Source organism: Stigmatopora nigra, chromosome 13 (assembly GCF_051989575.1).
Source record: "Stigmatopora nigra isolate UIUO_SnigA chromosome 13, RoL_Snig_1.1, whole genome shotgun sequence".
Lineage (NCBI taxonomy): Eukaryota > Metazoa > Chordata > Actinopteri > Syngnathiformes > Syngnathidae > Stigmatopora > Stigmatopora nigra.
This window is the reverse complement of record NC_135520.1, coordinates 11,085,381-11,105,443: the sequence shown is the minus strand read 5'-3', so window position 1 is coordinate 11,105,443 and position 20,063 is coordinate 11,085,381. Positions and strand designations below refer to the sequence as shown.

General features: G+C 38.5%; 1 protein-coding gene across 3 annotated transcripts in view; it reads left to right on the top strand.

Moving 5' to 3' along the window:
* atrn (attractin) overlaps window positions 1-17,960 on the top strand; it is a 57,452-nt gene extending 39,492 nt beyond the window's left edge. For 2 of the 3 annotated variants that reach the window (XM_077730628.1, XM_077730626.1), the window contains 4 exons: window positions 5,151-5,229; window positions 7,668-7,775; window positions 15,554-15,668; window positions 16,605-17,960. In XM_077730628.1, the coding sequence (XP_077586754.1) occupies window positions 5,151-5,229; window positions 7,668-7,775; window positions 15,554-15,668; window positions 16,605-16,729 (427 nt within the window). In that variant the 3' untranslated portion in view covers window positions 16,730-17,960. The remainder of the gene's footprint in view (window positions 1-5,150; window positions 5,230-7,667; window positions 7,776-15,553; window positions 15,669-16,604) is intronic. The other variant, XM_077730627.1, reaches the window with a different exon arrangement.
* The last annotated feature ends 2,103 nt before the right edge of the window (window positions 17,961-20,063 follow it).

Here is a 20,063-nt window from a genome sequence, read left to right as displayed (position 1 = left end):
TTGTAATACAAATTCTGAACTTAACTCCCTGGGCCAAAAGTAGCCCCTGTCATGAAGAAATATAAAAATAGCGGTAGCACGAAGAAGAAAAATAGCGGTAAGAAAGAAAAGAGACAAAAATAAGAGTAGAGATCACAGAAATAGGAGAAAAGGGGCAAGCATCTGGAGAAAAGTGGTTTTTTTTATCACATTAGATTGGTTAATTTACATTTAAGAAAAAACAGAAGTCATTCAATTAAAAATGTGATTGCACTTTAGTTTACATATTTAAATGTTTAGATATTTATATGTGATCGACAGTGTTTACATCATTTGAATGAGGCAAAATTACATGCTTTTTCTACTGAATACATTTTCATAATCAGCTTTTGCTTGTTCATTTCGTTTCGTCCGCTGTTGTTTGCTTCAGTTGGTGATTCGTAACCCCCTTCTGCTGTGGCAACAGATGGTATGCCCCGTTAATCAACAGCAGCATTGGTAGAGCTCGAGAAGGGGAGAAATATATGAATTGTTGTTATTTTTATTTATTTTTATTAAAGTCACGAATAACTTGCATTCGCTGCTAGCCATGCCACTGCAAATAGATTGGACTCAAGCCTGTCAATAACAGCCAGTGAGTTAATGAAAGCTTTAAAATTATCTTGTCAAAGATTGGGATCTTATATAATTTTGACTTTATTTTCTTTAGAACAAAAAAGGTTACGGTTTCAAATTCAAATGTCTGGCTCAATTAAGCATATTAAATACGGTTTCAAGACCAGGATAAGGTCTAAATATTTCTTTCGGATTCAAACTAGCCTTTGTATGAGACAGATTAGTCAAATACATTTCAGGAATGAAGCCTATACTCAGGTTTAGTTTTCATGTGCGGTTCTCACCCGGTGTTGGTAATTAGCAGTCAGGTGAAGTATGAGCTTTTGTCTTCTTCACTCCTCCAACTGTGTTTTTCCCCTTGCAACTTGATCCTGTGGTGAGACCTAATGTTCCAGAAAATTCACATTTCTACCTCCACTGAGAGTCAAACTCCCTGCACACTTTGGCTGCCATTAAAATAATAAATAAAAAAAAGTGTACTTGACTCCAGAAAACTCCTCAAGGGTATTTTTAGCATCACCAAGTCCTTACTAAAAGTACAGCTACATTTTAACTCATTTACTACCGTAATGCCATTTGGAATGGATCCGGTCTGTATTACCTGTCATTGGAGGCCAATGGGTTTGGGGTTTATTTTTGAATAATGTGGGAGGAATGAGCAGTGTGAGCATTTAAAAAAAAAAATGCTGTTTCACGATAGATTTATCAAAAGTTAAACCAATGAAATTAAACTTGCAGCCCTGGGTCCGAATACGGCCCGCCACATCATTTCGTGTGGCTTGCCAAAGTAAATTATTCATTCATTTATTCACCATCTTTTCTGTGCATCCTTGTAAGGTCGCAGGGGTTATCCCAGATCCTAACCCAGGGGTGGGCAAACTTTTCGGCCCGGGGGCCTCATTGACTTTAAAAATTTGACAGATGGGCCGGGTCAGCACAAGATACGATACATATAAAAAAGTGCATCCGTTAACAGTACATATGAAACATAAACAGAAAAAAAGGACTAAAGTATTGAAATACTCATCACTCATCATTAAAGTAAAAATTATAAAGTACAAAGTAAAGTAAAAAGGAATGTATTAAGAAATGTTAAAATGTAATTTAAAAAAAGATATAGAGGAGCTGTAAAACATGAAAAACAAATAAGAGTGGACAGAGCTACTGCCACTGGCTTCCGCATGACGGCGCCATCTTGGGAAAAAAAACACAAAAAAACATTATTTGAACAAAGTCGACGGGCCGGATTAAAACGCCTAACGGGCCATATTAGGCCCGCGGGCCGTAGTTTGACCACATCTGGCCTAACCATTACACTTTGGGTGAAAGTTAGATTAGTACACCTTAGACCAGACCTGAGCAATTGATTCTAGGAAGGGCTACAGTGGAGGCAGGTTTTCGTTCCAACCTATAAGAGGAAACCTTTCCATCAATATGGGATCTTAGAAGTGCAATCAGTGGATTGCAGTCAGGTGCTACTTGTTTCAGCAGAAATCTCATTAGTTAAACTGTCTGTGATGGATCGGTTGGAACAAAAACCTGTACCCACAGCGGCCCTAGAGGACCGGATTGCCCAGATTTGCCCTGGACCGTTCGGGAGTCAGCAGTAGAGAACACAGAAAGGCAGACAACCATTTGCACTCACATTCATACCACCACCGTGCAAGTATCAAACCCACGCTTTTCCCATTGCGGAGTCAGGCAAGTGAACAACTACACCATCAGGTGGCTCAAAAGTAAATTTAAATTTTAAAATTTTGCGCAAATGGAATTTTTTACTAATTCATTACTGCTGTCAAGCGATTAAGATTTTAATTAATTGCATGTTTTCACAGTTAACTCGCAAATAATTTTTTTAAATGCCAAAATGAGTATACATTTTGAGTTTTAAATACACATTTGAGCACAGGAGTTGACCATTGTACTTAGCTTGCATAATTCCAATTCAAGCCTCATTGAACACAAGTGGCAGCTGAGTGGGTGGCGCATCGCCCTTACAGTTCTGGGATCGAGGACTTGACCCCAGGTGGGTCCCTAATGTGTGGAGTTTGCTTGTTCTGCTCGGCCTCCAAAATGGGAAGAAAAAACAAATGGCCGAAAGGTACAGAGACCACAGGAGTTTTTGGCACCTGTACCGTTTTCCCTAGACACCTGCTCAAGGTGTACCACACTTAATACACTCGCTGTCGAGAAACGAGGCCACAAAGGCAGTGAAGCATGATGTTACTATAGAGTTGGTGGAATACCGCACAGAAGGTGTAACAATGTGTTTTTCCTTCAAGGGATTTTTGGTGTAAAAGTGCAAAACGATGTTCGGCTCTTAAGTGGCGGATGTTTGACACACTTTCCCTGGTCGACCTGGATTGCGCCTAACGACAAGTGACAAACATATTTTTTGTTTTATGCTAAAATTTAAAAAGAAGGAGAAACACAATTCATAATTTAGTTGAATTCAATTTGGTTGGACTACTAAATTTGCTCATTTAATTTACCCCTAAACACAACAATAAATGTATCAAATGAAAAATGAAAATGAAAAATTCAAAATGCTATTTCTGGGGAAATTGTGTGGGATTCTTGGCTCGACTAGTTCGTAGCTTAAATTCTACTAACTTTGGATCACTTGCTGTTGCTCTGGGTTACTATGTATTACTTTTGGTTTCTTTATCGGTCATTCCCTGTTGGCGTTGGGTGACTGTGTTCACTGTGTCACTTTCTGTTACCGTAATTATGTAAAAAAAAAAAAAAAAAAAATCTGAAAGTTTGAGTGTATGAGGTATACATAAGGTCTTTGCTTTTATGACCAAATCCCGGGGAAGAACTGTCCTCTGCCAGTGAAAAAGTCCCGTCTGCAGCCGTTATAATGGGAGATGTAAAACCTGTCTTTGTCCACCAGATGGCGTGTGAGAGCCCGGACTCTCAGGGCACTGGGGATATAATCAACTTTTTTTTTTTTTTAACAAAAGCCAGCTCTCTCCAAATAGCCTTGGGCAAGATTATAGGGGAAGGTAAAATAAAAATAAGTTGGCCCAGAGAAACGTTAGCAGGGCAGCCGCTGACTCGAGTTTGATGAATCCGGTGATGATGAGGATGAATCAGACTTAAAAATGTTAAATATTATAATGATGCATTAGACTTTAAGGATTTAACATTAACGTTTTCCTACCATATGTTGTGAATAAATGTTTTGTCATGGCGGCATGTGTTCAGCATTTGCCAATTACCAGTACCGGTGCAATTCTTGGTGTGAAATGAGAAAAAGTGAGAAAAATGTATACTAAGTTTTAGTCACAAATTATGGGTGCGCGTTATACTCAAATTAACACGGTAAGTAGTTCCCAATCCAGGTCACTACGTGTTGATTTTTGGGCATTTCTGCAAACCTTCCTGTGTATTTTGGTCTCTTCCTGTTGATTTTGGGGAACCAACTGTTGACTTCTGGGCATTTTTGTGTTTACCTCTTGTTTACTTTTGGTCAGTTCTTGTAAAATTCGGGGCATTCCATTCTCAGGAATAAATCCTGGTTACAGTACAATAACACTTGAAGGTAGTTTATCAGGAATTCAAAGTTATTTTAATAAGTGCCCTAAAAATGGTTAATTGCTTTTAACCCATTAAACTCTTGGCATTTATTTAACATTTATGCTGTGCAGCGGCGGTCCGTGCAATTTGTCATAGCGCCTTCAACTAATCAATCCAACTCTCAAAAACTATTTTATGGCTACTGCAGCTACAGCTGCGACACATAAAAAATGAATAGGTGATTAGAAATATTGCCATATTATACTCACCAAAAATCTTTTAACTGTACACAATATCCATCCTTCTTTCTTTCCTCCTTCTTTTTTATCGCCATCAAAGCTAATGCTGGAAGTCAAGCCAATCCTGTCGTATTTCTGGCATACGTTTTCATTTGATTTACTGGTGAAAATGTCCGCTCCCGGTTGCGACAGGCTCGCTTGCTATGGAGGTGTTCGACCTTTCTTAATGATGTCCAGCTTTTTTTTCTTGAAAAGTTCGCCTGGAAAACGGCTTTGCCAGCAAATCTGCAACCAAATCCATTTGTTTTCCTTCGTCGGCCAATGTGGGTTGAGCTAGCGAGCTCTAGCTGGGTCACTCTGGCTAGCCAATCATAGTTGGTGAAAGCGATGACGTATCCCTACGCCTGTGAGAAGGCTACGACGTATCCCTGCGACAAGACATTGTGGTGTTGCCAACTCGAAATCTGGTTAATATAACAGTCTTAACGACGCTTGTTTAATGCAGCAGAGCCTGCAGAACTGATTGTGAAGGCCTTGAGGCAGATTTCCGATCCTGGCAACAAATAATGGCTGAAATGTGATTGGTTAAATGCTTCAATATGAAAACACATCTGGAGGCAGTGCAACCAGGGGGGAAAGCAATGAAAGGAAGCTAACAGACAATTTTGAATTATTTAAGCAGTATTGATGGACAAAATATAATATATGATTCAGATATTCCTTAGGCCAGCAGAGGAAGGTCTTGAAGGCCCTGACGGCCCGCCACTGATGCTATGACTTCCTGTTTCTCCATAGCTGTTTCCTGTCTCTGCTGCTAGTGGCTGCCGTGGTTTGGAAGATCAAGCAGAGCTGCTGGGCTTCGCGGCGACGAGAGGTTTGTCTTTTACTATCTCCAAATGCCGCATCCCAATGTGTAAGACGGGTAGACGCTTGCTTGAAAGGCATTTTTTTCCTTACTTTGACATTTCTGCAGTTAACATTTTCTCGCACCGCTCAAAAGTTGTACTCTTCTGCAGCAACCTTTTTGTGAACGATGACGGTCATGTATACACCTGTGAAGTTGTTTGTTTTTGTGGTTGGAGTGGTGCGTTTGCGTAGGTATTCAACCACGGGTGTTGCGAACTCCATTTGTCTGTCTGCAGAGTGCAAAGTAAAGTGGGTTGAAAAGTGGTCACTGTCCTGTCCGCGCTTCCCCACTTGACCACCAAGGTCTCGTTCACAATGACCTTTGTTTCAATGAATTTTTGTCAACCGGAAAGATCAATCTTCAATGAGAGAGACTGCGGTAGAGTCTAGTTACTTGTTTTTCATTTTAGATGGAAAAAAGCAGAAAAAAGTTGAACTATGAAAAATACATTTATGGGAATTGCCAGAATTCCACCACAAAAGCAGATGTTGCAAATCACACATTTGGATTTATCATATATGTAGATGTATGTGTTACAGTGAATTATTGAAATCACAGAATATCTCTTGGGGGTTTTCTATTTTCAATAGATAAAATGAGAAAATATCGTCTTCCTGTTTTTATAGAGGTTGTAGATTACTATGCTAATCTTACATACCACTAGGGCTTCCATGATTAAAACCCAATCATCAAGTTTTATTATTATTATTTTTTTACATTTTGGTAAATTAGATTAAATTAGAAAAAGATGTTTAAATATTTTTTTTAAATATATTCATCATATTTTTATTGGAAGCTTTAGTCTATTTAAATTATTTTAAATGCATTTTGTAATTTTTAAAATGAATTAAAATTATGAAAAATAACAATAAATATAAAGTACATTACTTGAGCTGCCATGAATCATTGCCAGCTCAATCAACAAATAGACTGCATTATATTTGATTTTCGTTAGATTTTTCATTTTATGAAATTATTTATAATCAATTAACAGCAATAGCTGTTCCATCCATTTGGACTAGAAAAGTATCGAACCATCATTGCCAGACCTTCCCAGTCTGAATAGATTGGACATTGTCACTGTCAAAGGACCCCGAAATGTCATACTTATTCTGCCCTTTCAAACCCTAATCTTTCCTGTTGCCTCACTTGGACGTCTGTTCCTGTCAATTTTTAATGTGTGAAAAGGTGAAAGGAAAGTGATTGAAGGGACGGCATGCCAAAGTGTTTTGTATGGTTGGGACTTTGCCGCCGATAAGACCTTGCTTGCTTCGTGCTTCATTTCACTTATCAGGATCCATCATTCAATCACACGGAACCCTTTCCTTAAGTCCCCGGTCCTCTATATATGTTGACGCACCGACGTGAGAATATCTTATCGGTTGTGGAAGAGGCAAGCAGCTGAGATTCAATTAAAGAACATTCAAGAAAACACTTAAGCAAGGAGGAATGACATTATGCAGAAGCGCTGTATAAAAGTGTTCATATAAGGTTGAAGACCCCGAAGTTGTCAATGGTACATCCAGATTTTTGTTAATTTGGACCAAAGAAAGTGTTATTTTTTCCTATGGCCAATGACAGACTTTACTGAAAATTTGAGATTGGACTTTCAAGCTTATCGACAACTACATGAACGTTATCAAAGTTTCCTGGAAAATATATGCCTGGAAGTCCACGGCTGGGTCCTGGAGCCTATCCCAGCCAACTGAGTTACCTGAATGGGTTGCCAGCTAATTGCAAGGCACAAAGAGACAGACAAACCTTAGGGCAACCAACCTAGGATGCATGTTACTGGGATTTTTTTTTTGGTTTGTGGGGGTGCTGGAGCCTATCCCAGGTGACTCCAAACCAGAGGCAGGGGACACCCAGGGGACGCCATCCAATCGCAGGGCACAAGGAGACGGACGACCATACATGCACATACCCATACCTAGCGACAATTCAGAGTGTTCACACAGCCTACCATGCATGTTTTTGGAATGTGGGAGGAAACCAGAGTACCCGGAGGAAACCCACACAAGCCCGGGGAGAACATGCAAACTCCACACAGTTGGACGTGACCTGGGTTTGAACCCAGGACTGCAGAGCTGTGAGGCCGACGCGCTAACCACTCGCATCACTGGGCCGCCATGTATTAAAATGGTTATGATAAATAATTAAATGTATAATTTATTAATTATTAGCAGCAATACTCTTATCTATGTATGTATGTGTAGGTGATGGAAACTATTGTGTTGAAAGTTTGCGTCAATTTGATGAAAAACCTCATAAGAAAAAAGGGAATACTTGAAGGCAATATTATATCGTATGTTTAAAGTCATGGTTGAATTCCGCATTGCTCTGACGTCTCTCAAGCTTTTACCTTTTGCTCTTCTGATCGTTGCCTTTCTTATGTATTGCCGTAGCAACTGCTGAGAGAGATGCAGCAGATGGCTAGCCGGCCTTTCGCTACCATCAACGTCGCCTTGGAGATCGACGAGGAGCCGCCGGATCTTATTGGAGGAAACGTCAAGGTGAGAGCTAAACTTATTACTTATCAACGAAAGCCAATGAGTTTACAAGAGTTACATTAAAATTCAACGCGAGTTGCACAAAAACTAAAAAGGGAAGAAAAAACAACCTTATTGTTACTTTCTGGTGCCTGCTAGGTTTCTTTCCACAAAGCAAATTGCATCAAATGTTGTTTGTTCATGGAGAATGTTAGATTGTCTGGGGAATTTTCTCCAGCAGAGTTAGAAAACGAATTTGTCAAATCCACAGAGCAGTACGTCAGTGCATCATTTGCTTGATGCTAGTTTCTCACAGCAAAATTAATTTGAGTGGATCTGTCTGTCATGTAGAGTCGATATTAAAAAACCTCTCAAAGTCTAGCTATAAGCTTTTGGGTGAATTTCACCTTTCAGAATTGAACAGAAATATTCAGCCCCTTCTGCCACTTTCACTCACCAATCTGAAATTTGCTTGAGAGGTATGTCATGACTACACCTACAACAAACTGCTTAAATCAGCAATAGGTAAGACTGGTGGTCCAAAATGGTACTGCAAACAGGATAAATAATAATGACCCACACAAAATCCCACTCTGCGGCGAAAAAAGACAGTGCCCATGATGTTCTCATAAGCAGCCTCTCGCGTATGCTCTATGTTCGTATACCAACATTTGTTTCGTATCTCACGGTAAATATTTGCTCGAATTTTACTCATCTCAAGCTGCTCATACAACAAGGTATTACTGTACAGTGTGTGTACCGCTCCCCCGCCCAGAGAGCTCTATTTTCGGATAAGGCCGGCGGCGTCTACCTGGTGCTCGCGAGAGGAAATTCAATGTACACTGCACTCCCCCTCGGCGTCTGGCCGTCTCGTCCACCCAGAGAGCTCTATTTTCAGATAAGGCCGATGGTGTTCGCCCTACATATCATTAATGGCATTCTTCTCCTTTGGGCGGGCGGCTATTCTTCTATGCTGTTCTTTATCGTTCTTCTTCTGCGTCATTTACCATGCTTCTTCTCTTTCTTCTTCCTCATTTTCTTAGAGGAGTCTACAGGGTCATTCGTCTAACCTGGTTTCTGCTTGGAAGTTTCATTGTGAATTTTGAAATTTTTATGAACATTTTTTTGATTTTAGCAAGGAAGGTTCATTAATAATTATACTTATGTTATAATTATTAAACACTGCAGGCAGACATCTGATTTACTTATTGACATTTAATTAAATAGGCATCAATAATAAGCAACCTTATAAGGGAAGCTACATCAAGACTTCCTCTGGATCTCCAAAGTATCTTCTCGAACAGTAATTTTTCGTACGGCTTTAAAGCCAAAATTCAAAACAATTACAAGGTTACTGATTAATCCAACTGCGTAGGCAAAAACAACATCTGCAATTATAATAACAATTAAGGTATTTAACAATAATAGAAAGAGGAAACTAACAACAAACTTCATTTGAATTAAAACAATCACGCCTTCATTTTGCATAACAATTACATAAAGAAGCGTGAAGTGCGTCACGATGTAGAAACACTATGCAAGTGTTCCTGGAAGTGATTGATATCCATTTGCTGGTAGCAAGAGTCCTTGACGACTCTTCGCTGCAAACCCAGATCAACAGTCCTCGGAGCCCGGGACTGGGTGAGATATCAGATAAACAGTTCTTGTGAGAGGACTAGGTGACTGGTTACGACCCCGAGTTCTCTTCGGACAATTGGAAGAATGGTTTAACAAAGAAATGATTAAATACACACATATATAATAGTATTACAGAATAAACCCAACAGGATACTGATGGAAAAACACCGCGATAGACTGAAGCTGTGAAATGGCAAGCAATGACAGTTTTCCTTTTCCATTGAGGGACATTCTCACTGTCAATGTTTCGTCCTCGTTCAACCTTCAGTGTACAATACATTATATTTTTTATACAGTTTCAATAGTTATGGATCTGTGTGATTCTAGATCTGTTTTTATACTTTGATTCAGATGCCAGCATTTAATTAGTGTAAAATCTGTGATAGTGGGACTAATAATTCAAGTGCAAATCTTATATATTGCTCAGTTAAGAGGACCTGCTGAATATACATTATTCTAGTTTGAAGCATCCATTTTGGATGAGTATAAGCCTTCAGGATTTAAAAAAAAAATTAAACAGCTCCAATTTCTCTTAGAATATAGTGGAGAGCTCTGTCTTGGGTATATCTATAAAAATATTTGAAAAAACAAAAACAGCAAGCAAGCCAGCTACTCTAGTTTAAAGCCTCCATTTTGGATGAGTATCAAAATATTCATGATACCAGTTTAACTTAGAAACATGAAATTTGAAATGCGCCTAACATTTTGATGAAGTCCTCCCTAAAAAAAATTGTTAATTGTCATTATGAATTGAAGCTGGCATTTTTATTCACGTTTTTTTTTTATTTTGTCGCTCAGCCCGTTGTCAGCCATGTTTATTTCACATGGTGTTTGGCTATAATTTACTGACCCTTTGCTGATCTTATCTTGTGTTGTCTGCTCTTGTGTGGGGGCCTTATCTGAGCTGGGCATGTGTGTATATTTAACAAGCTTTGAGTCAAAACAGCAGCTCGCCGAGCTCTATCAGGCGGCTCTTCCCCGCCTCCTCCATCTGCGCTTTGGCTTTTCTTCTCCTTTTGCCTGTGCACTTGCTTTCTTTGCGCTGCTCTCCCGCCGGCTGAGATCCAATTTAGATCCTCCCATCCAGCCCGCCGTGTCCGCCAGGCCAGGCACCCGTCGGTCCGTAAGCCATATCTGCGCGGTGGCGCAGATTGAGCTCCTCCAAGTCGTTGTTTTGCAACTCGTTTATCAATCCGGTTGCATGGTGTTTGAAAAGCGATGCAACTAAAAGCCTGCTCACATTTATTAAAAGTTGGTGGTGGACTTAAATAGTGGTGGTGAAGGCTTGAGCTGGCACAATCCTATCACTTGCTTAAGCAAGCTTACCTGTATTTACTCATGGCTACAACTGAGGGAAAAGGTCTGACCACTTTGAGATTTTTAACTTTTGGCCCCAATGCATTCATCTAAATAATTGAGTGTGGTCAAAAAGGAAAAACTCAACCAAGTTGTTAGACACTTTGAACTTTCCAAATAAAAATGTAATTTTACAAGTTATTATTAACAAGAAAATATAAAAGTTGCTCATCAAAAATCTGTTTTTTTTAAAAGAACTACACCACTTTATTACAAAAGCCGCAACTGTTTTGCTAATCTTTTTAACTATCTGGTTCACCATGGGTGTCTCTACCCCCCTTTACTCATTTTTTTCCATTAATTAATTCCTTAAAATAATTCTTCCATATTGCTAGACCATTAATGGACTCTGGCAAACCTCACCATCGCTGCCTAATCTGCTTCACTTCCTTCCCATATCTGCCTCTGACCAGCCTGTCCAGATCCTTCTCTTCGTCTTTGCTGTTCAACCTGGCATACAAGTCATCATATGGCCCCTGTCTGGCCTTTGCCACCTCTATCTTACGTCTCCTCTCCCTGTACTTTTGTCTACTGTAGTCTCTCATCTCAATGTCCTACTTTTCTGCACTGGTTCCACCACCAGCTCTATCTAGCTCCTTTCTTTTGCTGAAAATAATCCCAATATTCTCCCATCTGTCTCTGTGATCACCTTAGCTTATGTATACCTGTCTTCTGGAAGCCTCTCTTGTCCACCCAAAGCCTATGTCTCCTTTTCCTCGAAAGCCTTCTAATGCTTTTTATTCTTCAGCTTCCACCACTGTGTCCTCTTCTCTGTGTATATTTTGTATTGGTAAATCCTTGCATGGAAACAGCAACATTGGTGTATGAATGTGTAGGTGAATAGGTGCTAATGTGTAGCAAATTGGGCATTGGTAAAGACATGTAAATAAATGCACTATATAAGAACTAAAAATGTACCAATGTTATAGTTTTATATGCCTTTATAGTCTGAAAAACATGGTAGTTAATTCATGAAATAACATTGAAGCAATTAGAAAAGTAGGAAGGCTGTTCATATTTTGTCCGTACGTGTGTTGGAAGTGGTAACATGGTTGTATTACTGTGGGTAGTGTAAATGCAGGTAATTTTTCTAGTAACTTTAATTCATCTATCACTATCAATGGCAGCAAATGCATTAATAAAGAGAGTATTTTCACTGTCTGACTGGATTAGACATCTACCGCTGTAAATGGCACGATGACAAAGTGCCAGAATAGCAAGATGGCCATTCACTGCAGTCTTTCCTATTTGTTTGTTTGTGTGTTTCAATGCTCATTTACAAACTTATGACAAACTGAAGCAACAGAAAGTTGCCATAATGGAAAAAAAAAAGGCTTCCTGCCATTCTTGATGCTGGTTCTGAGCAAGAGCTGATGAAAGAAGCTCTCGCGCCCGTATGTGCGTGTGTGTAAGCAGAAGCTAATAACTGCAGCTTAATTGAAGCAGGACGAGTCGCTGTGCCTGCGCTGGACAGATAATATGTCTGCTTGCTGCTGTTGTTGTGCTTGTGGCAAGGAAAAGCGATGGATGGACTTCAATGCTGTAAAAGCAAAGACGTTCCTCTGAGCGAAAAACACAACATTCCAATAATATTACTGTGTGAAGAATAGTCTTGTTGTTCTGAAGACCAGGATCACATCATGAAGGAAGTATGGAAAACTTGAAAGGTTTGCAGGCAGAGCAGACTCGGTTATACTGGTTCTGATCCGATCACGTGATTAAAAAAAATGGCTAAAGGATGTCATCTTCAAAGGATTGGAATTGTGCTGAGAGGCCGTCCCAGAAGAGAAAAAGAAGATTGTCTGGCTACCAATTCACACTGTGTCCCATCTGGTGCTTATTGTTGGCTTGGATTGGCACCAGCAAGACTTCGTGACTCTAGTGAGGATAAGCGGCACAGAAAATGAATGAATGAACATAATGAAAAATGAACATTTTTATTAATATAATTTAAGACTTCGAGACCACTTTTGGAATGTCTTGGTCTTATTTCGGTCTTGTCTCAGTTTTGCTATATTCTTGATCTCAATTCAAAAGGTCTTTCCACCTTTTCGGCTTGTCGTCGTTTTGGTCTCGACTTTGAAAAGTCCCGTTTGTTTGTTGTTTTTATGGATATTGGTCTTCACTTTTCTTGCAGTCAACTCACAAACAAATGTTTTGATTTAGAAGACTCCTTGTCTTAACTTGGTCTTTACTCCCGTGAGTCTTAGTGGTTTTTTTTTTTCGTTTCCGGTTTGCCTCAGTTTTTGTCTTGTTTTGTTCTCAACTCCCAATAATCTTGGTGTTGCCTTGTACCCGTTTTGCCATGTCGTAGTTTTGGGATCGTCACAGTCTCGACTCGGCAAGCTCTTGGTCTCTTCTTGCTTGTCTTGGTTCTGGCGTCAAGGGTTTGAACTCACATTTAAAAAAAAAATCTTTAACATTGACTTTTCTGCTTTTAATGAAGGCGGACGTCCTAGTTGCTGATTCCTATTCTTATCCCACCACTATGGAATTGGGTTGGATTCCTAGGGATCTTGAAATATTGTGTGCCTGTCGAAAGATGCCTATCTAATTGGACTCGTGGTGGGTTTCACACTGATTGGTTTTACTGAAATTCTGGCCTACTGTATTGGAAGGGCGTCGATGCGGTCTGAATTGCATCAGCTGCCCAAATTAGAGCTCCTAGTCTTCAGATGTCGCAAGCTGGAAGAGGCAAAGTTACTGGGATCAACAACAACATGGATGTGGCGCTGGACCTGCTCCGCATGTGTGATATCAACTAGATGGGCACAGAATTCAAAGGCATTGGCCCTCGTGTGACCGGAAAGCAAAATGTTGCATCCAAAATCTTTTCTTTGGCAACTATATCCTGGAAGGAAATGTTTTGCCAAAGTCATACCCCCCAAGTCTTTGCCCAACAAATTGACTGAACTCCATACACTGACTGAACTAGTACACTGTCACATTGGACTGTATGCCATGAGATTCAATGCCTCACGGTCCACCACCCCAACCCTCTTTTTGCCATCGCCTCATGTGTTTTGCCCATTAGTCTCAATTTCTCTAAAACTCTACTTTCGAAAGTCTTTGTCTTGCCTGAGTCACAATTTATCCATCTCAACTTCCAAAATTCTTTTTATTTTCTTGATATTAATGTACAAAAGTATCAATTATGTTTCGTTATTTTCTCTGGCAAGTTTTGGACAATTGGTCTCAAGCACAACACCAGAGACAAAAAGTGATCAGATTGAGTGAGCCCATTCAGACTCCTCAGTGCAAAAGAAGCAATTTTTAAATGACTTGATTTGTGAATGTTAGGGTAAAATGATATTAGATCAAATTAAAGAGTGAATTAAGACAATCAATCAAGTGAAAATGAGTTACCATTAGGCTTTAAAAAGTAGTGAGTGAGAGAAATAATGACAGAGAGAGTGATTTGAAAACCGAATGATGTGTCGTTGCACATGAGCTTGAGAGCTGACAGAGGTTAAACGAGTTCAAATGCAGACAAATGAGATAATGGCCGCAAACGCTCAATGGGCACACACTCACGCGCGATTGAACACACACGAGCACAATCTTGGATGCGTTGTATGCAGAAGTAAACAGACATTAGATGACAGCAAATAAATCAAGTAATAAAATGGAAAACTGATGAAGGGATAACATGTTAAAATGTTTAAAAATGATATAAATTCTGAAGAATGATGTGAATACTGATAGTGAATGACCATGTTTCAGTGTACTGATGGTGATAGCTGACAATGTTGGCAAACGGTCAAGTTCGGGAAGCTGATACATTTTTCGAAGAAAACAAATTTCAATTAATTTAAAAGGATGAAACATTTTATGAAGGCTTTTGCCACCAAGGATTTCTGCCTGCTCATCAAGTTCTTATTTGTATTAAATGCATTTTGTCTTCTTGTGGCAATGTTTTGTTTACATTATCCACGATATTCGAGGGAGTACTGTACTCACCTGTCTAAGCGCGGGATGGTAACATGTCAGGTTAAAAATCGCCCTAAAAAACAATTTTTTGTTCCATGAGGATGGTCAAACATGTTGAAGCCAACCAGCTACATTCCCACATATGCGATCCGTTTGAAGCCTTGGCATTTTCTGTTCAACTCTTCCCAGCCCGCTGCCTGTTACGGTTGTAGGTGGCTCGCGGGGTAAACCTCGTGAATTGCCGGCCGACTGGCCGGGAAATGAAACTTCCACGTTGCTCCTCCACGCCAACCAACCGTAAATTAGCTGTCCACCGAACTCTTTTGTGCAATGGCGTCAGCCCACTGCCCGTTCTTAAATGGAATCTCAAATTCAGATAAAATACAAATTGTACAATTGTTTATACAAAACAAACAAGACAAATGGGCTCTGATTTTTTAAATATTTTTTTTAGTATAATTAAATGTGTGACGGTGTACTTTACCCAGGGCAGCATGTTGAACCGCCAAATCACACCCCTTTTGGTATGTTAGAATAACATTAGTTATATTAAACTAATCAAAAAATGCAATCATGCTCTTATATTGAAAACTAGGCACAATGGTTTTTCCTTCAAATGTAAGACAATATCTTATGTTGTCTGACTGTCAGTGATTTTCCTGATGCACGTTTTTCAAACTGCCGTTTGTCATTTACGATCTTGATGAAAATCGTGATACCTGAAGCCTTGTGGAATCAGAAAAAAACATGACTTCTTAATTTAAGTCAAAGACTTGAAAATGAAGTCTTAAATGAATATTGATCTTAACCTGTATATTGGATTTAGGTAAAGATGATCTATATGTTAATAATATCAGTGGTTTTGTGATTGTTTGCAGTGCATCCCTAAGCCCATTGCATTGGAACCTTGTTTTGGCAACAAAGCAGCTGTGCTTTCCATCTTTGTTCGTCTTCCAAGAGGCAGCGGAGGAATTCCGCCACCAGGACAGTCTGGTAATTTCACAAACTCTACATACACAGGGAAACGAGAGCCTAAACCGCTCATTAAAAGAGCAGATATGTCTCGAAAAACCTCTAACAACAAAAGTATTGCACGTCCTGCGATGTGAATGTCGTGGTTTTAACTAGACATCGTTCAGGCCTAGTTCACATGAACCTTTATTCGGCCAATAGTCTGTGTAACCTGAAAATCTTTTGGGTTTTTCAATGTAATAATAAGTAATGTAATGACTTTGATCTAGTAATCTTCAACTTTTTCCTCCTAATGGTATTCATTGAAAAGTATTTTTGTGTTGATGCACAGTCATAGCCTGTGAAACCAAACAACTTTAATGGAGCGTTAAAATAAACAACAAACCAATTCAATCTAATATTACAAGTTTAGTCCTGTGATATTACAATCTATGACTTGATTCTTCTAATATTGTGACTTTGACTCACTTTTGACTGATCCCCTCAAGGGTCGCCACCATGAGAGTCAATCGACTTAGTTTTAGCACAAGTTTTACACCAAATTCCCTATGTAGGAATCGAATGCCCATCCATCACAACAGCAGACCACTGATCCAGGCTGTTTTATGTCTTAACTCTTTTAATAATATCATAGTTTAATTTCTGTTTCTCTACATTTTTTGGACTTTTGTTGACTGGAAGTTGAGGAAGGTTCCATCTCTTGGAATTGAACTTACGTGAATTAAATAACATTTTATTGTCTACTTCATCGTTGGAACTGAAATCTGTTGCTGAAAAAGCAACTCAGCCAACTTCTCGTGGCCGATCTGTTCAAACCGGTGATGTCGTGTCAGGCCTGGCATTTGTCGCCCACCAGGAGGCCGGCCGTCTTTTGCCCTTCCATCTGTGGTTGATTGCTATATTTGTGCTGGAAACCATCACACTAGTGTTGTTAAGATATTATTTTGCTGATCTCAGGTCTGGCGGTGGCAAGCGCACTGGTGGACGTTTCCCAGCAGATGTGTTTGGGTTTCAAGGAGAAGTCAGGGGGTCTCCGGAGCCGCAAGCAGCAGCCTAGCGCTCAACCGGCTACGTGCATTTGAGCCCCTTAAGCTTTCCCTACTCACAGACTTCTACCCCCGAGAGGTGCATGCTGTGATGCCCCCACTTTCATGCTGCTACCAGAGATATTCATCTCATCCATGCTAAACTTACTTTTCTTCTTATTAGTTGGGGACTAAACGAAAGCACGAGTAGCAGTCCTCCAATACAAGATTGTCTATTGGCTTCCTGATTTTGGATGCTTTGATTTCCCGTGGATTTAACACACTGAGTAAAACTCCTGCCAGGAATTGTCATCATAGAAGCTACTAGCGATCTCTTAAATGCCATTTAACTCATTAACTCACCAAAGTCAAACTCTGACACCCCCAAGACCCCCAAATCTCAATGGATTGGACGTCTACGCCGTCAGTCAACCTCCTGAACATGAATTTGCTCGTATGTGATTACACTTGACGTAAAAGTGGGCTCATCATTGAAATTTTTTTTCATAAATAGGAAAAACAATTTGTTTTATCTGATACGGTTTTGTTTTTTTCCGGGTTAATTTTTAATTATTTTCTTAAAATGAATAATATACGTGCTTAATACTGTCAGAATGACTGAGTAAGATATATGGAATACGATTTCACTAGTAGCTTTGGAAACCAGTTGGATATGGAATGTTGTTTTATAAAAAAAAAAAAAAAAAAAAAAAAACGAACCAAATCATCAAGTATGATTCTGAAAAATGTTGCATCCCTTTTGCAAATTTTAGAATGTTGTGTGCATAAGTTCAGTCAGATTGTATAACTTGCTCATTTGCGATTTAAATTCATTCAAAAAAAATTGTTTTTCCCAACTTTGGCTGTTAAAGACTTTTCCCCAAAATTTTATGCATGTGTTACAATGAATCCAATAACTTGTGATCACATCAAACTAGCTCCTTTCATGACCTGTTAGCGCCGCGACATTGTTTAAAAAAATAACCCAAATTTAAAGTCTGATTCTGAATAGTTACATTTTTAATGAATTTTTTTTATCAATTTTGTTAAAATCTTTTTTTAGCCATAAACCATCAAATTATCCCGTTGTCCGCATGTGTTGAGAAGCATCATTTTGCTTAGTTTTTAAACAATATCAAAAGTAGTAATGTACTTTATCCAGAATTTCACATCATAACGGTTAACTCGAATATTGGTCAGCATTTAAGTTTTTATTCTATATTTTGTAATTGGATAAAACAGGTAATACCAATGCTGTTGAAAATCCGATTTCCTTGTTTTTTTTTGTTTGTAAAAAAAACATAACACAAATTTAAACAATTGTTTAGCATTTCGTTTTTTTATGCTGCTACACAAGGACTGAACAAGCTAGCAAAGTAATATAATAGCCGCCAGTTTTGGGGAACATCTTATAAATAAATATAATAGGTGTGGTGAACAAGTTAAACAGCAAAAAAATTATTATGATTATTTTATATATAATTTATTGTTATTTAATGGGCCCTGATGAATTTGAGTGTATTTTAAGAGAGAATAAAAATAAGCGAAACATGAAATGCGGTAAAGAGCTACAGTAGTTCCAAAATATGAGAAGAAGCAAAGAGCCACATTCATGCTCTAATTTAACCAGAATTTCACGTCAGAATGTTGAAAGAGCGCCCAATCCCTCAGAAATATGCTTTTTAATTTTTGGGAAAAAGCTCTTACCGCTAGAATAACATGCGCATTAGCCAACGTAATTCAGAAAAAAAAGGGAAATTTACGAATTTTGCCTTTGCACAAGCTGTCAATTTTTTTTCTCAGAGTTTAATTTTAGTCGGTACACTTGGACTGAACCAAGTAATGAATGATACGAGCGTAGAACAGTGTCTTTAATAATAATAATAATAATGTATTTATTTTTTATTTAAAGCTCTACAAAACATGTCGATATACTCTGACCGCAATTCGAAAAATCTACATGTGAAAAGATTTCTCCGTTGTATAACTTTTGATGACTGAAATCACTAAGAACATCTTTTTACTTAAAATAGGTGTTAATTGAATTGAATGGTTGTATTGTCATTGTACAATTATAATGAGATTCAAAGCTTTCACCATGTAGTGCACAAATAACAACAACAAACAAACAGACAAATAAATAAGTAGTTCAAGTGAGATCAGCTGAGCGGAGCGACCTTGTTCCGTCTTTAAGTCCAGGATGAGTTCCATGGTTTTGGAGATATTCAGCACCAAATTGTTGAGAACAGTGAAAGCGTGTATTTTTCTTGATAAGATGCTTTTTTTTTCATGTGGAGTTGTTTTTTTCTTTCTTATTTATCCACCTGTATTCTTATCTGATTGCTTACACAACATTGGCTGCAGCTGTTAGACAAATAATCAAACAAGACCTAACATTCGACGTTATTAACTTTTTAACCCTCAGAGAAAGCCAGAGAATTAAAACAAAAAAATCATCACGTAAAAGCAGTGAAAATAACGTTTGCCCTTTTGAGCTGAATGTTGGATTAGTGGAAAAAGGTGGTAAAAGTTCACCTCTTTTAATGATGTGGAAAAAAATGGTTTATTGGTTGTTTTTAACGTTTTATTTTTCCTGAGATTGATTTTTTTTAAACCACTGGGAATGTTTGGAAGTTAAAAAGGTAAACTTTAAGCTGCAGTAAGCTATTTTATGTAATGTTAATATTTTAACTTAAAATGATTGTTTTTCAGGGCATTTTGACCAAATAGAATGGGAGCTGAAATTTTGCCAATTATTGCAAGTTTGTCCACTTGTGACAACAGTTTTTAAAAATGGGCTTTTTTTCACCTGATTAAATTTGTATCACCATTCCTTCACGTAAGCTTTGTTTTACGTTTCTAGACGTATTGTAAAATGTTTACGTTAAATTTCTCCAAAGATTTTGAGAGGTACTTTGACCCAACACAATCCTTTTTTTCCATTTGTGAAATGGGAATTCTAGTGAAAGTTTGCGAGATTTTCGTCTCTTAATGAAATATTTTGCATTGTCTACTGTGGCATTTCAGTTGTCAAATGTCTCAACTTTCATGATGAATCACTTTAAAACTGGGACTAAAGTCAACACTAATTTATCAACTACAAATGTTTTTTCTTTTATTTGTTGCATTAATATAATTAACTTGTTGTATTTTTCCCCTTTTATGCTGCTTCTTTTATGCAAGATATTCTTGTCATTTTTTCCCAATGAAATTTTACATTTGTTGCTCATACTCAAGGGCATTCATTTTTACTGTCCCTTTTTTCGAACAAATCCTTTGTAGGCCTAGCTTTGTTGTTACGGTGGTACCTTGAAATACAAGCTTAATGCATTCCGGGACTGCGCTCGTAAGTCAATTTACTCATATCTCAAATCAACGTTTACCATAGAAA